The sequence below is a fragment of the Hyperoodon ampullatus genome (genome assembly GCF_949752795.1).
Source record: "Hyperoodon ampullatus genome assembly, chromosome: 5".
Lineage (NCBI taxonomy): Eukaryota > Metazoa > Chordata > Mammalia > Artiodactyla > Ziphiidae > Hyperoodon > Hyperoodon ampullatus.
The window spans coordinates 15,605,907-15,623,206 of NC_136918.1; the positions used below are offsets into that span (position 1 = coordinate 15,605,907).

At 41.3% G+C, this 17,300-nt stretch overlaps 1 protein-coding gene across 1 annotated transcript in view; it reads right to left on the reverse strand.

The window, feature by feature from the left end:
- Positions 1 to 2,654: 2,654 nt before the first annotated feature.
- Positions 2,655 to 17,300, reverse strand: part of WWTR1 (WW domain containing transcription regulator 1) — a 49,566-nt gene continuing 34,920 nt past the window's right edge. Inside the window, exons 3-5 of the mRNA XM_079704452.1 lie at positions 10,128 to 10,261; positions 8,332 to 8,444; positions 2,655 to 3,038 (exon numbers count right to left, since the gene is read on the reverse strand). Of these exons, the coding sequence (XP_079560578.1) occupies positions 2,854 to 3,038; positions 8,332 to 8,444; positions 10,128 to 10,261 (432 nt within the window). The 3' untranslated portion in view covers positions 2,655 to 2,853. The remainder of the gene's footprint in view (positions 3,039 to 8,331; positions 8,445 to 10,127; positions 10,262 to 17,300) is intronic.

The window sequence follows — 17,300 nt, forward strand, 5'->3', positions numbered from 1 at the left end:
GGAGTCAGCAGTATCCCAGCAAGCTAAATGTTTTACTCTGTTTTCATGTATATTGTATAATCAGTGAAAAGAAATGGCATTTCACATCCTAAATTCTATGGTGAAACACTAACAATTACTAAGATTTCACAGAATTGCAAATAGGTTTTGACAATGTATTTACTTCAAGAAAATGTGTTTTATCGGGGGAAAAAAAAAACCTTGAAAGATCTCTGAAATTATTCTTCAATTTCAATTTTTAATCTCCCTTTTCTCTGGCAAAATTATTGGATGAAATGTTGAAAGTGATTGATTGATTTAGGACTAAAAAGATGAGATATTGTGGCAGTTCTTTTATAGTAAGAAATATAGTATAAATAGCACCTTATCATGAATTCTGCAGGGGTTTTAACACTTACAATAATAGGAAAGAGCCTTTTAAAAGTTGTTCTTTAGATTTCTAGCTTTAGTGTTCTTTAACAAAGGCCAAAAAATAACAACAAAAATTATATCTGGCTTCATTTATTAGTAAACACGTAGTCAGGGTCCGTATTTAATTCTGGAAAAATAATTGTTATGTTCACTAATAAATGTTCCAACTAATTTCACTAAAAAAATTCTTCTAGTATTTTCTAATGCCACAAGCTTACTAGGAAATTACTTCTAAAAATTGATAATACAAATCATCAATGTTTTAACTGCTTTAAAAAGAGAGGGGTATCTGTTTCTTTTATGTTTAATAACCTGAAAATGAGTCTATAAAAATATTTTTTAAAAATACAGTAACACTGCTCAGTTTTACTAGGTCCCTTGTTTTTGACTTTTTTTTTTTGCTTTTTCTTAGAAAGAATGTACAATGCTTTTTGCAATTATTGCTAACACAAGAGGAAAAGAAATAGTGCTCCCTTCAATTTAGTAGCAAAAGAAACATCTACCCCCATCTCTCTCAGAGCGCTGAGAGAGAAAGAGAGAGAGAGAGAGAGAGAGAGAGAAGGAATCAGAGGAACAGAAACCATGGGTCCTTCAGGGGAAAAAAGTCACTTCATTGTGTTGGAAGCAATGGTAGGTTTATGGTCTTGTCTGCCTACACACTTCACATCAGCGTAGACAGGGCGACACTAGCCCTGACCCTCCTTCTCCCACATAAAGTGCACCGAAGCCTTCTTTTCTTCTACAACAGTCTTTTGGTACAAAGACTGTAGGAGAAAATTGTTGCTTTGCTCTTTGGGGGCACCTCATACCTCCTGCCCGTCTTGCTTTTGGGGTACTATAGCTTGTCTATTTCCATTTCACACCTAACAGCCTTTCCACTATATTCCCTAACTTTACTACTTCATCTCTGACCTTTACACTTGCTTTCTTTCCAACAAGATAAGATGTATTCTGCCATCTATCTTTTGGTAGATCGAAAAGGATCTCAGATCCCCAGCAAATAAGCCCCTTGGGAATGGAAAGGTTCCTCTCAGAGACCTGCATTATTAATGTCTCTCAAAAAAAGATATTAAATTCATAGATTATAAATAATGTCCGTTCAAAATATTAAACAGTTGAGGACTTCATTGGCAATGCAGGCAGGGTGCATGCCAGGCAAACCCAATGCTCTCTCTCAGTCCTTAAAAGCTAATAAAAAATGGTTTTGGTTACATAAGAGGTATTGAGTACATATTTCATGCCTTTTTATACCAACTGTAGCAAACAAGGTTAGGATAATATACTCAGGAATCAACATTAGTGACTTCAGAAACATGTCTCCACCATACACCCTCAGGGGGCATTTTTTTACATGTCAGAGATCTGCTTCATCCTTCAAACAGTTTCATAGATAAGATTATTTTAAATCCTTGAAATCTTGAAAGAAGCAAAACCGACAAGGCTTTGGAATTTTAAAAGCAACAGCTTACTGTGCGTGCCATCAGGTTGAAAGCTATGTGGTCCTGATGTTTTCAGAACGGTTTCAAAAGACAAAAATACAGTTGTCACTGATTTATCAAAAATATTTGACTGCCCTTTGTCATCAGCTACAAAATGATAGTGCTTCATAAAATAAACACTGAGTTCTAAGCTGCAGTTTAAAAATAAAATCCAACTTGTAATTTTAAAAACCTTTGTTTTATAGATGTTCATAATTAGTACCAAACTGGTCTCTTTCATAAGATCTTAGTGTAGGAGCTGTGACTAATGCTGCTGTTGCTCTCCTAGTGGAAGGGCTAGCTGGCTAGATGCTGTGCAGTAAAATGCTAAAGGATAAACTACAATAGGACTGTGTGTGCCTTTGTGAATACAGGGTAATAAGAACCAACAGAACCAGCATGGATCCCAGACTACACTGTATTCCAAACAGCAGAATTTTACTATCTGTACAATGATTTTTAAAGCTCAAGTTAAATATTTTTTTAAAGCATTTGGTACTAATGTCATCAATACAGTTTTTGAAACTGTAAATCAGGTTGAATTTTGTATACATTTCCTGGACCGAGCCGCCTGTCAGAAGTCACTGCCTGTGGTCAGCTTTACATGGTTTATAATCAATTGATGTATAAATTTCAGCTAACACCCATAAAGCTGAGTCATGGGGCAGCAGAAAGGAAAGCAGAGAAGCAATTCTGCGTAATCAATTCTGCTGAAACAATTCTGCATAACCCATCACAGGAAGACAGGCTTGCAGAAAGTGAAAATAGAATGTTTATTTATGTTTCACTTACGTTACGGTCAATCAACTCCAGGCAATGATTAAACTGGCCACGAGGAAAGGAGGGAGCATGCGTCACGGAGGCAGCAAGCGGCACACCTGCAGACGTACTCTGCCCCATCGCGTTTTCCAAGAGGCCCAGGAAATGTCAGGTCACAGCTGCATCCAAGCTACAATGGTACTGATTACAGCCAGGTTAGAAAAGGCTCACTTTTGTTCAGAGCAGATTCGACATCATTGAAGAGGGGGATCAGATCTTCAGATTCCAAAGTTCCTAGATCAACATTTGTTCCCGGAAGACAGTCAAGAAAATCAGGGAAACGGGTCTGCTGAGGGTTGATGTTCATGGGTGCCTGTCCTGCATTTTCTCCTATAACAGAATGAAATGAAACCATTTTAATTCTTTTTTAGAGCTCTTGAAAGAGGGACGAATTCAAGTGTCAACATGACTCTCATCTTCCTTTCCCCTGTGTCTACATTCCACCAGAAGATTTTATTCCTGCAGGTATAAAATATTTCATCTCTGTGCAAAATTTCAGCTACCACATTATTGAAACGGGATTGGCGATGCTCACTCCTAAGAGATGCAGAGATGCCAGGTGAACCTTTCATTGTTCTGGGTAGACATTGTCCAGAATGGGTAAATCCAGGGAAACAGGAAAGGAGCAAATGAGAGGGTGCTGTGGATCTGACCTACAATCAATGACTTCTCATGACAATGGCATGAAGAGCTGGTTTGAGCAGAGAGGCCCTGCCTGTCATAAAAACCTTATCACAGAGCTATAATCCAATGATTTAACTGTAAGCTCAAATTTGCCCATATCATCCATCTTTATGTTCAAAGACAGTAGTGAGGAGTTTCTTTTAACCACGTGTTTAAAAAGCTATCTTCATGGAGGACTCTAGGGATAATTTTCAAAGTATTTTAGAGAGTGGGTGCTGCAGTTCACCCCCCCACACTCCACACACACATACAGCCCACAAATATCTACCCTTCTCACAATGCGTATGAGTCACAGCGCATGGGAGCTTACTAAGGTTCTGAGAAGTTTTGTAATAAGGAAGTCTGATATATTTTGCTTAAGCCACTATGACCTAAAGCCATTTTATCATCGAATGCAATTTTGGCAGAATTTATATCCTAATAGAACTAGAGTCTATAGAACCTAGTTGAGAGAATGCTGTTCCAGAGGAAAGTTAAGTGTCTGGGATATGACATGTGGAATACATGTTCTTCATGAATGATAGTATAGGAGAAAACGTATGGACAATTGTGCCAGGAGATGGAGCTTTTTAGCTGTGTAAACTTAGACATACTTCACTTGTCTGAAATTGGGATTATAGCACCTTCACAAATTGGAGTTAGGTGCCATATAATATCTGCCACACATCCATGGCTCTGGGCTTCTTTCATACATACACACTTAGGAAAATACAAAAACACGTTGCTTGTTGATTGTGCTGAGAGAAAGAAAAACCCGGGAACTCAATCACATTTAATTACATAAATCAGAGCAACTGGCTTATTCCAAGAACCCCAACCAATTTTCTGAAGGGATAAAATACACCTCACAGTCTGAGGTACATTGAAAACTATGGCCAGCTTTCACCATGGAATCACTTTTAAGAAACTTATTAAATTAGCTTTTGTGTCCTACAAGTACGGTAGCCTTCCTGAAAAGCCTGCTTAGGAATTTCACTATTCTGAGCAAAACAGGAGAAAACTCATTTTAACCATATGCATTTTCCAAGGAGAAAAATTACATTTTTCTGAGTGATGAGGGAAAAATACTCAAACTTGCATTTTGGTGACAGTAAAACTTGATGGCTTTTCTATAACTCATAAAATATCAATGACTCTTAGGACTATTTTATAGGATTTTCATTGCAAAAGGCAGTATTTTAAAAGTTAAATCGAGTTCAACATGACCTCAATGCTGTTGTGTTACTGACTTGAAAAACAACATTAGTTTAGAAAAGAAAATCCAAAATAACTTTTTTCTATCCACTGGAGTGTAACAAATGGAAATGAGGCTTAAAAAAATTATTTGCCCTGAAAAATCAGCTGATCTAAAGTTCTGGATGGGGCTTCCCTGGTGGCGCAGTGGTTGAGAGTCCGCCTGCCGGGGACACGGGTTTATGCCCTGGTCCAGGAAGATCCCACATGCCGCGGAGCAGCTGGGCCCGTGAGCCATGGCCGCTGAGCCTGTGTGTCCGGAGCCTGTGCTCTGCAACGCGAGAGGCCACAACAGTGAGAGGCCTGCGTACAGCAAAAAATAAAAAAATAAAAAATAAAGTGCTGGATGTCTTTTTTTCTTCATCTCCAGTTAGAATTATTCATCTCTACTGATTTCCCATTTTAACTTTTTAATAAGTCAAGAATTCATTTTTTGGGCTTCCCTGGTGGCGCAGTGGTTGAGAGTCCGCCTGCCGATGCAGCGGACACGGGTTCGTGCCCTGGTCCGGGAGGATCCCACATGCCGTGGAGCGGCTGGGCCCGTGAGCCACGGCCGCTGAGCCTGCGCGTCTGGAGCCTGTGCTCCGCAACGGGAGAGGCCACAGCAGTGAGTGGCCTGCGTACCGCAAAAAAAAAAAAAAAAAAAAAAGAATTCATTTTTTAACCAAATAAAGTCTCTCTGTTTTAAAGAATTCCTCTTATCCTTTCTCCTCGGGCATGGAAAGCATGAGGAGACTAGTTAAGGCTCTTCAATAAGGTTAACTATCTTAAAATCTCTCTCTTTGGAGCAACTCCGCAAACTCATAGTAATTTTTTGGGTCTTTGCAGTTTTATCCATTTAAAAAGTGGGACATATTGTACAACATGGGGAATATAGCCAATATTTTACAATAAGTATAAATAGAGTATAACCTTTAAAAATTGTGAATCAATGTATTGTACACCTGTAACTTATATAATATTATACGGAAACTATTCTTCAATTAAAATATAAAGGATGCATATCTGCATAGATAATAAAAATGAATGAATGAATGAGTGAAAAGTGGGCCAGACAAAAAAAAAACCAAGCAATTCTTAAAAGGGTGTGATTATTGCAGAATATTCTGGAAGGTGGATGACTTCCAGCCTTTGCTCCTGTTATTCCCTCTACTCTATCCTCACACTATGTCCAGCTGTTGTTTCCATGTGTATTTTGCAAAGGGAGTGTTCAGCTGGCTTGTTCCCATTTAGCATGTGATCAGTGGGTCTACTAGATCTTTGCCAGCCACGCTTGAGCTCAGCTTTTCCTCAACTTGTTCCTGAAAAAGTAATTACATTTCTCCCCTTGAGGGGGTTTATGCCCACTCCCTATAAAGGCTTCACAGATGTGACCCTAAACCCAACAGGCTGACACTCACTACACCAGATTGACCTGGAGCCCTAACATTTAACAAGACCAATTTGTACATTACTTCATCCTTCTTAGAAGGAGAAGACAACTTTGTGCCAAGCTCTGTGACCTCATGAACCCTCACAACTCTACAAGGTAAGCACATTACTCCTACTTTATAGGTGAGAAATCTGAGGCCCCTGGGAGGTTATGTCACTTACCCAAAGTCATTACTAAGAAGTAGAGAAGCAAAGATCCAACTCAGGTTGCCTGACTGCAGAGACTATGTTCTTTTCAGGACACCACTTAATTCTACATTTTGGCTTCAAAAACATTCCCTACTTCTCCACTCAATGTCATTTTAAAAAGCCATAGAATAGATTCCATCTTCTTTTATTTTTAAATGTCAAGCTTGGATTGAGATCTCCTGAGTCATTTCTTATTTAACTTTGCTTTTTATCTTTACTGGCTTCCCAGTGTTTAAAAGATGAAAGCAAACAATTATTAAACATAGGAAGGAGCCACTTCACCAGGCAGGTCCGAAGAGGGCAAGATAAATCTCACACCGCAAAATAAAGAGAGGGATGAAGAGAGGGAGGGAGGGAAGCAGGAAGGGAGGGAGAAGCCTGAAGTAATAAATTGAAGAATAACAAAACAAACAGTTCAAACTATTCCTGTGTGACTCCTCACAAGACAGTCTGTGCAATTCTCTCAACAAGTAGATGACGGGCTGCACGGAGAGCCCGGAACAGCTGCTCCAACCTTCTGGCTGAGTTTGACTTTTGTCTGACTTTGACTTTTGTAGTTTTGTCTGAAGTTTGACTTTTGTAGTTTTAGAGCACAAAGTGCAGTCATTGAGGAGCGGAGGGTAACAACACGGGCGCTCTGGACAACGGCACTGGGGAAAGCAATCATTTCTTCCCAGAACGATTTTCTTTCAACAGTGAGGATGGAGGAGAAACTAGCATGAATAGCTCCAAAGAGGGGATACATCAGCTATTATTTAATTTCTTTTAAGTCCCTTTTCAGGGTTTTTTTTAAATTGAAGTATAGTTGATTTACAATGTTGTGTTGGTTTCAGGTGTGCAGCAAAGTGATTCAGTTGTACATCTATAGATGTAGATATAGATATAGGTATCGATACAGATATTTATATAGATATAGATATTTATATAGTCTTTTTCAGATTTTTTTTCTCTTATAGGTTATTTCAAGATATTGAATATAGTTCCCTGTGCTATACAGTAGGTCCTTGTTGTTAGCTGTCATTTAATTTTGGTTTCAGAATATCTTCTGGGAGTTTAGGACTTTGGTAATTAAGTCTAGACCAAATTTGGAGGCATCGCTCCTAGAGAAATGGTGAAAAGGAGGTAACCGGGAAGCCAGCTGAGGCCTAGCCTGAAGGCAGGGCACGCCGGGAACTATGTTAAATTTAACTGCTGAGGGAGGACACTGTTACCATGTTAGGATTTGGAGCTGACATTTAGAATCCTCTGAGTTGCTTAACTTTCCAAATGCCCACTGCCAATTACTTCCCAAATGCAGTTAATGACATGAAAAAATTTGCATACTGGTGGCCTGTACATTACAACCAAAAGCTAGAAAAGCATAAATATTCCATTGTGGAAGAATGGCAAAGCAGACAGTGGTATGTTAATGCAATTGTGAGGAAAGGGCTAATATGAAGCAAGGACAAGCAAAAGGAAGGAAGGGAGGGAGGGAGAGGAAAAAAGCAGAAATTAAAATCCTGTGCCCATATATAAAACTATATTTGTATAAACTATGGGGAAGGGGCTAGAGTTTATTAATAGTGCCTGGGTTCCAGTGGCTTTTCAGCTGTCAGTTTATGTTGTTGAGGTTAAGTGTCTCTCGTTGTATTTTAGAATTGAGAGGACTAGGGAACTTCCTTGGCGGTCCACTGGTTAAGACTCCGCTCTTCCAATGCAGGGGGCACAGGCTGCATCCCTGGTCAGGGAATTAAGATCCCGCATGCTGAGCGGTGTAGCCCAAAAAAAAAAAAAAAAAACCAAGAAAACAAGAAACGAATCGAGAAGACTAAAGAGACAATTTAAAAGGGCAAACCCGGGCTTCCCTGGTGGCGCAGTGGTTGAGAGCCCGCCTGCCGATGCAGGGCACACGGGTTCGTGCCCCGGTCCGGGGAAGATCCCACATGCCGCGGAGCGGCTGGGCCCGTGAGCCGTGGCCGCTGAGCCTGCGCATCTGGAGCCTGTGCTCCGCAACGGGAGAGGCCGCAACCGTGAGAAGCCCGCGTACCGCAAAAAAAAAAAAAAAAAGTGCAAACCCACTGCAAGGCCTCGCAGGCTTGGCTCCTACCTGTGTCCATCTCCTCCACGTTGCTGAGGAAGTCCTCGGGGGTCGTTGGGACGCTGTAGCAGCCGAGCCCCAGGCCGCTGTCGGTACTCTGCTCCCTGGAATGATACGGCCCCCTGCAGAGCACAAGTCGGATTTCAAACTTAAAATACAGTCATGGGGCTTCCCTGGTGGCGCAGTGGTTGGGAGTCCGCCTGCCGATGCAGGGGACGTGGGTTCGTGCCCTGGTCCGGGAGGATCCCGCGTGCCGCGGAGCGGCTGGGCCCGTGAGCCATGGCCGCTGAGCCTGCGCGTCCGGAGCCTGTGCTCCGCAACGGGAGAGGCCACAGCAGTGAGAGGCCCGCGTACCGCGAAAAAAAAAAAAAATTACAGTCATGAAGACCCTCAACTAGTGTGGCTCTGTCAACCTGCCCGATCTTCAGATAACCAAGGGAGGTGGACTTTGCACTTCCTTTTAATTTTGAAACATATATCCCTGTGTCAATGAAATTAATAAATTGTAAGCAAAAAATAAACTGGCCATTCATACTCAGTTGACACTGATTCCCTTTTCATCTCAAAATAACAGTTTGAACACCGTTCTACATACAGAGAATGATACCATGTATGTACATTTTTTCAAAACCGAAAACGATGTTGAATATTGTTTCTGGATACAGACATTAACAGGCAATAAGAAATATAAAAATATGTGTGATGAAAAAAGAAAAAATAAATGTGTGTGATGGATACACATCAATTTCCAAATAGTGGCTACCACTAGGGAGGGAAGACGGGAAAGAAATGAATTTCAGTGGTGGTGGGGAAGGGTTTAAGTATTAATTGTAATACTCAAAAAAAAAAAAAAGATCTATGGAAATATGCAAAATGTGGGAGTTGGGTACACGGGTAAATCTTAAGTTATTCTTTATACTCTTCTGTACGTTTGAAGTAGTTTTAAATCAATCACTTAAAAACGCCTTTCTTTCATTATTTCCCTTACTGTTTGTTTTCATCTCTCTCTCTATTTTTAATAACTTTCATAACTGTATTTGCTTGTTTGCCAGAAGCCTCTGCAAGGGCATAAAAGACACAGGAAATAGAAAACTGCCTTTTATTTGGGTTTAAAAGGCTACAATTAAGCTTGACTACTTCTACTCATGAAGATATTTCTGGTTCAATCACCTTTTCCTTCTGCTCATATATTTCATATTTTAAAACAACACCTCTTTGTTTTAATTAAAATTTTAAAGTGTGAAATAATTTTAGACTCACACAGAAGATGTAAAAAGAGTACAGAGTTCCTGTGCATCCTGTACCCAGCTTCCCCAAGGACATGGTACACAACCATAGTACAGTGATCAACACCAGGAATTGACAATGTATAATACTATTAATTAAACTATAGACCTTATTCACATTTCGCCACAAACATCACCTCTTAATTGTTTTGCTCCCTTATTTGCCATATGACATGCTTTTATCCCCTGTTGGCTACGTAAAACCACAAGATTCTTCTAAATAATTACTATACAACACCATCCCATTGAAATTGTTAAGTTCATCCCCATTTTCAAATTATTGACTAGGGGTTTACTCCATGCCATAGCACCAATTTTTTAATTTGAGATTTTTTTTTAAAAAGGTAGATGACTTCTTCCTCCACTTTTTTTTTTCTGCCACCTCCCTCCACATCCTCCCTCTATCCTAACCCCATCCTCCAAGCTCCCCAGCTTTTCCCAACATAAACAAAGATCTGTTATACTGTAAACCACATAATAAAGAAAGCAAAAATAAGTGGCCCTAAAATGTTGACTTACCCATTGAGGAAAGGATCCGAGCTATTATTAGTGATGGATCTCATGTCTGGAGTCATGGCGGGTGGGTTGACAGCAGCCTGAACCGTGGCTAGAGTCTCGGCTTCCATGGGGAGCTGTCTACAGAGGGCGGCTTCCTACAGAGACGTGACAGTCCGAGGGAGAGGCAACAGTGATTCATTCATTGTCATAAGGATCAGGGCAAAGGATGCTTCGCATAAAAACTTTTCACCAAACACAAAAGCACTTTACGTTTATTCCTCATACATCAAAATCATCAGGAAATCATTAGTGTTCTTTCTCTGAAGAAATCTTATAGGTGTAAGTCACTTTCTCACATTCACAAAGTTAATGAGAAGCTCATGTAATATTTGCCCTCAAGGCACTTACATAACAACTATCTAACCCATCCAATTGCTTAAAATACCCAAATCAGGGCTTCCCTGGTGGCGCAGTGGTTGAGAGTCTGCCTGCCAATGCAGGGGACACGGGTTCGTGCCCCAGTCCGGGAAGATCCCACATGCCGCGGAGCGGCTGGGCCCGTGAGCCATGGCCGCTGAGCCTGCGCATCCGGAGCCTGTGCTCCGCAACAGGAGAGGCCACAACAGTGAGAGGCCCACGTACCCCCCTGCCAAAAAAAAAAAAAACAAATACAAAAAACCAAATCATATAAGGGCCTCTCAAGACATGTTCTCAGAGACAAGGCTATTTTTACCCCAGGTGCTCAGACCAAATCTAAGTCAATCAAAGCAGTTGTACTCTGGACTAGCAGGTACATTCTAGTCTTTGCCACTTATAGGCCAGTAAAGCAGTGGGATTACAGAGTTCTGGCTCTGCATTAAGTCACATCTGGCAGTTTTATATCAATAACCAGGAGAGCAGAACAACCAGTTTAAAAGCTTGTTAGTCAATCAGTTTTTCTATTTTACTAATTATTTTGTTGACTAAAATGGCTGAAGTTTGGGGAACCATGCAGATCCAATCCAAATCCCACTGACGATTAACTACTCGATAGCACATGGATTTCATTAGCAAAAATTAAAACACTAGCATTTTTTTAAGCTAGCATTACTTTGCCAAGGAGAGTCAATTCAAAAGGTTACAAATCTGACTGCAATTACTTTCTCTAGATATAACCTCTAGGGAGTCTCTCCCATTTTGACAAACATGACCAGACATCAAATTCCTTTCAAATTTGCTGCTGTTTCCAGAGAATAATACTTTTATATATTTATACATGCATCCAAAACCAAAGTTAGGCCCGTCGCATATTTATGCCTACCGGTTTCCCACTACTCAGGCTGAATCACTGGTCTCACCATCCCTCAAACCCCAAAACCATGGCTACAATGGCAAACAGAATATTTAGACCATCTAAGTTACAGTGTCTGTGTTAGATCCTTTCCAGCCCCGACACACAATGATTTTAGAGAGTAACTGCTGTCTAGACAAGTCTAGTGAAATCATCGGCCATAAAAACTTTCGGTTACTAGAGTTCATTATACTGTTCCGAAGAGTTATGGTAGCATAACTCTTATAAACCATGAAGACCTGATTGATAAGAAACTGTATTGTTAACTTATACTGAAATAAATACCCTGTCTAGACAGGGCTCTTGGTTCACCTCTGTTCATTTGGATTGCAAATAATCAAATACTTAACTAACAAATTTTATTCAGTAATCTGTAAAAAGCAAACCAAAAAATGGAGTTGTTTTTTTTTTTTAAGGGGGATTTTCATCTCAATCTTGGAAGTACCTTCTGTCTAAATCTAGAAAAACTGAATTATTTCCTATAGTTGTTTTTATGTGGTAGGCAGTGTGCATTAGAAATCTTATCTTCCAACCAAAGCTTACCTGGAGGCCTCACACACAAGAATAACAGGGATTGGACCTGGTGTGAAGAGCACAGAGGCCACCAACCTTTCAAACAGACTCATACACACAAACCACAGTCTGAAAACAGCTAGTCAATGATGTAATTTCTAGTCCTTTATAAACTGTAAATGCAAAGATCCTTTGGGCAATAACCTTCATTATCCAAAAAATCAACTGTAACTAGAATATTCCAATTCTCCAAACTTTCTGAATAAATGTGGAGTGTACCCCTAAATGGATACCCATTTAAACATACAGCTTGAAGAGACTGCCGCATTTCTTTACATGTGACACAATTTTATCACCATATATCTTAAGAACACTAGTTGAATTTGCAGTTTCCAGGTGGTCTGCATTTAAATATAATAAGAATCATTGCTGGAACTTCACTGGGGAAAAAATATATAGCTACAATGATATATGAATTATTTGTCATCTCTAATGATATATCATATGAAAATAAAATGTTTAAATTATAAGAAAAATATCTAGTTTCTGATATTTTAAGCTTCCCTCTTCATTTAAATTACTCTCGGAATAGGTCAAATAGATACAATATGCATTTTAAAAGAATGCTTGTGTGTGGCTAAATATATACATGAAATTCAAAAGAACTATTTATAATAACCAAAGCTGGAAGAACCTATACTATTATATATCAGGGAAAATGTTTCATGGTGCTATTTCACATCTGTCCCCTCTATTTAAAATGAGAGATAACTTTAGTTCCATTCCTCAGCATCGATGTTTCCCTAACTACTTTGAGGACTTGACCCCCACGGCATCATAAGAGGCAATGCTCTGTTCTGCCTGTAGGGGGCTCGCACTATCATTTTCGCCTCGGAATGACTAACTTGGGAGAGAGAATACAGAAAAGGTGTTGAATATACCTGAAAACTAACTTTGCAATATAAATTAGGCCAGTCTGAGTCAGAAAGTTTTCCGAGGGGGCAACACTTTCTTCGAGATTATTCTAAGATTATTCTTAAGTCACAGCAGCTACTGTGAAGGTTATGTTGGCCCCGGCTCTAAACCCACCTGCTCCCTATCCCACCTGGACGGTGGCCCACAAAGCCTGCCTGACAGCCCTGTCCATGTCTCCTCCATTGTCTCGGACAGGACGCCCTCACTCCTTCACTCCCTTCCCACTGCTCCTCCCATTTCCGGCACCTGCTCCTCCCACTTCCGGCATCTGCTCCATTGTTCCGTTCTGCTTGGAACACTCTCCTCACATCTTCCTGAAGTTCACTCCCACATTGATGTCTGTCTCAACAGATGCCATCTCGTCAGAGATTCCATTCAGTGTTCTTGATGGCAACTTATATATGTACTGTCTTTCTCTTCAGAATGTAAAGAGAGGAAAGGGATCTTATTTGTCATGTTCACTTCTGTATCCCCACTGTGTATAACAACCCAGGCATATAGTGGGCACTTGAATAAATATTCACTCAATGAAGAAATGAAAAATATTGCTGGAATTCAAATGGAAATATTTTAAAGTATAATTAATAATAAAAGGAAAAATTAACTAAGATCATTCAATTCTCTTCTTCAACCACAAGCATGAGTAAAACAACAGTCTACTGTATAGGTCCCAACTAGCCAGGCTCAAACTCCATCCTAATGAAATGACCCCATGGTGTTTTTCCTGCTCCCACCACAGAAGATGAGCAGGCGGGCAGAGTGGTCAGGAGCAGGGATTCCAGGGCCAGATGCTTGGATTGGAACCCTGGCCATGCCATCTCCCAGCCAGTTATCTAGTTTCTTTGTTCCTCATTGGTAAAGTGAGGATAATAATAGCATCCACCCAACAGGGCAGCTGTGGTGATAAAATGAGGTAACACATATAGGGTACTTAGAGCAGTGCTGGCACACGAGATCACTTAATAAATGTTAACTAAGTATTATTATCGTCTTATGTTCTGCATTCCAATCCCAGAAAACAAAACAAAAGCAAAAACAAAAATAAACAATCTTAAAAGTCACACTACCACATGGAACTGATCCACTTTGAGTGGTCTGACACCCTTTCCTGGTCAACTTTCAACTTGGAAGGATTACACCAAATGTGAAATTCATCATGAGTCTGCAAGGCTAAGAATATAACTTTTTTTTTATTTTACCAAGGAGAGGTTTGTAAACCTTTCTGTATAGCATAAAATTGATTTTTTTTTTTTTTTTTTTTTTTGCAGTTCGCGGGCCTCTCACTGCTGTGGCCTCTCCCGGAGCACAGGCTCCGGACGCGCAGGCTCAGCAGCCATGGCTCACGGGCCCAGCCGCTCCGCGGCATGTGGGATCTCCCCGGACCGGGGCATGAACTCGTGTCCCCTGCATCAGCAGGCAGACTCTCAACCACTGCGCCACCAGGGAAGCCCCATAAAATTGATTTTTAATATAAGTGGAGAATGGTGAGAAGTTTCATTTCACTCAATTATATTTTATAATATAATAGTTCCATATTTAATTTTTTTTTTTTTTTTTTTGCCACACTGCGTGGCATGCGGAACTTCCCCAACCAGGGATGGACCCTGCACCCCCTGAACTGACGTGGAAACAGGGGGACAGTTGAACAAGGCTGGTCTAGGACAAGACTCAGGTTTCCAACTCAGAGCTGGCAGTGCAGCTGCCCTAACCCTGTGCTTCCTCCCCAGCTCCCCCCAATGCAGGCAGGATAACAAATGCTAAGCTGGAGGCACACCTGAGCCCCTTGGTCTGTCTCATCTCCCACCTCCACTCCAGTTCAGCAAGATCCTGTCCCAGTGTCCCTTCCCTTCCCACCCACCTTATCCTCCCAAACAAGTCTTCAGTTTCCTGAAGTCCTCGGTACTTTGGGTCCCTCTTCATCAAGACATACCCCCCCACCCTTAGGGGTTCTGTTACATCACCTTTCCCAGGATGCCTTCCCTGACAACCACAACCACAGCAAACCACTGCCTGCCCCTTTCCACCCCTGAAGTCCAAAACAACGCATCCAGCTGGGGTCTGAAACTCCATGTCTCACAGTACACTCCCCACCCGGCCCCAAAGCAGCTCTTCCTGCTGACGTCAAGCTTTCTCCGAATGCCGTCACCCCTTCTCCCAGCTCCAAATCTCAGTCAACTGTCTCCCTCAGTCCCCACAACAATCCATTCATTTGCTCCTGTATTTATTTTTTAAAAATACTATGGAGACTACCAGGTGCCAGGTACTGTTCTCGGCAACAGGGATACAGCAATGAAAAATACAGACAGTGTCCTGCCTCTTCAAGGATTCTAGAGGGGGAGACAGACTCCAACAGCAAGTGATGCAGAAGGGCCAAGCCTCGTGGGGTCCATCTCCCCGATATCTACATGCTCCAAACCTTCTTTCCAACTCAAGTCACCTGCACTCCTTCTCTAGACCTACCAATCTCCACGTGCAAGGCTGTTCTACACTTTGTCACGATCTTTACAAAGAGTGACCAGAGGAGAAAAATCAGGATAGGGAGCGGTTAGAGTGTCATGTCCTACGAAGAAGCAAGGGGACTGTTTAAGAGAGACTTGTGACACACCATGGCTCTCAAACTATTATTGACTGCCACATGGAAGAAGGAAGATTCCTTCTACCCCAGACTGGAGGCAGATCTGATGGAGGGTTTTGTAGTTAGTAGTTCGTTCAGTGATAGAACTGGCTGCTTCTCAATTCTCTGGGCTACTGGCCACTGGAATTTTCAAGCAGTTGTTGAGGGTTAAATACTACTGGATATGACCAGGGCTTGGCACAGGAGAAAAAGTGTCCTTGGATTCATAATGATGAAAGCTCAAATCCTAGCTGAGCTACTCCCTAGCTATAACATTTCGGAGTACATTTTTAACCTTTCAGTTTGTTCATCTGAAGAAAACGAAAAAAAAAAAGACATAAGATTTATCTTGCTGGGCTGTTATAAAGGTTAAAAAACATATTATCAAGAACCTGGCACAGTGAGGCAGTCACTAGAATGAGCTACTTACTCATGGCGTTAAAGGTTTTAGGAGGTGGAGATGTTAGCTAATACTTGCGTATCACTTACTACTTGTGAAGCACTGTCCTAAGTGCTTTAACATACTATATCTCATTTCATCCTCATGACAACCCAACTGTCTCCATTTTATGGATGAGGACACTGAGGCACAGAGAGACTAAGCCACTTTCCCAGGATCTGGCCCCAGAGTCTGTTGTCATAGCCACTACACAGACAGTGGCAAAGAGAGGAAAGCCAAAGATTGAGGTCGGCAGACCTCAAATTTTCAGCCCTTTCACCTACTGGCTATGGGACTTGGGCATGTTATTTCATTTCTCTGAGCTTGTTTTCCCAGCTATAAAACAGAAATACCAACCCCCCTCCTTCAGGCAGTTTAGAGGATTTAATGAAGTGGCCTGTTTCACTGTCCTGAACACAGTTTCCCTCTCTGAATTGGAAAAGAGATGGAACTGGACATAGTCTGTGATCCTTTTCAACGTATAAGGGTGGAGCTAGTGTCCTGGGAATTCACAAGCACATCCAGCAAAGTTATAAGTTCAGATTTTAAAGGCCAATTTCAGAAAGATCTGGAAAGCTGCCCCTGGTAACCTCACCCCTACCCTGCTCCACCACAACTTTATTTTTTCTCTACATCCAAGCTGGGGGGGGAAAGACTGTTGCAAAATAAAGGCTTGAGAATCTCTTTCAGAGTTTGTGGTCTTCCATCTAGCTCCCTAAAACGAATAACTACATGCGGGTTTAAAAGTACCCTCTCCTACTGGCTGGGGGAGCGGGTGGTGTGTCAAATAGCTGGAGGGGTGTGAAAGACAAAGGCCCATCTGTAAGAGGAAGGTGTCCCTGGAAGCAAACTTCAAACCTCCTTTCCTTCCAGCTCCCCACTGGCCTGCAGCCTGCCTGTGGAATAAATCAAGAGAGGAGGTGAGAAAGTCAACAGCAGTTGAAAGCATCCTGCAGCCCTGTCCATCCCGGGCTAAGGGAGCGCCTCCCGCCAGCCAGCCCTGGCCCTCCTTGGAATGTATTTCAAAGAGAAAGGAAAGACAATAACCTCTTCTGAGGGTGCCTGCTTGATTTAGGTGTGTGTGGCCAGGGATACTACAAAAATGGAAGATTGTATTGTTTTAATTAGAAAGGGTGGGGTGAGTAGAAACAAATGAAAGACAAAAAAAAAAAAAGACAATATTTTGACATCTTAACATTAAAACAGTTATTCTGGTGCAGAGAAGTTTCTCTCTCTGCCGAAACCTCCCTGGACTTCAGAGGCAGAATACTGAATTATTTACCGTCTTCATAAGGAAAAAAAAAAAAAATGCCCAGTGTAAAT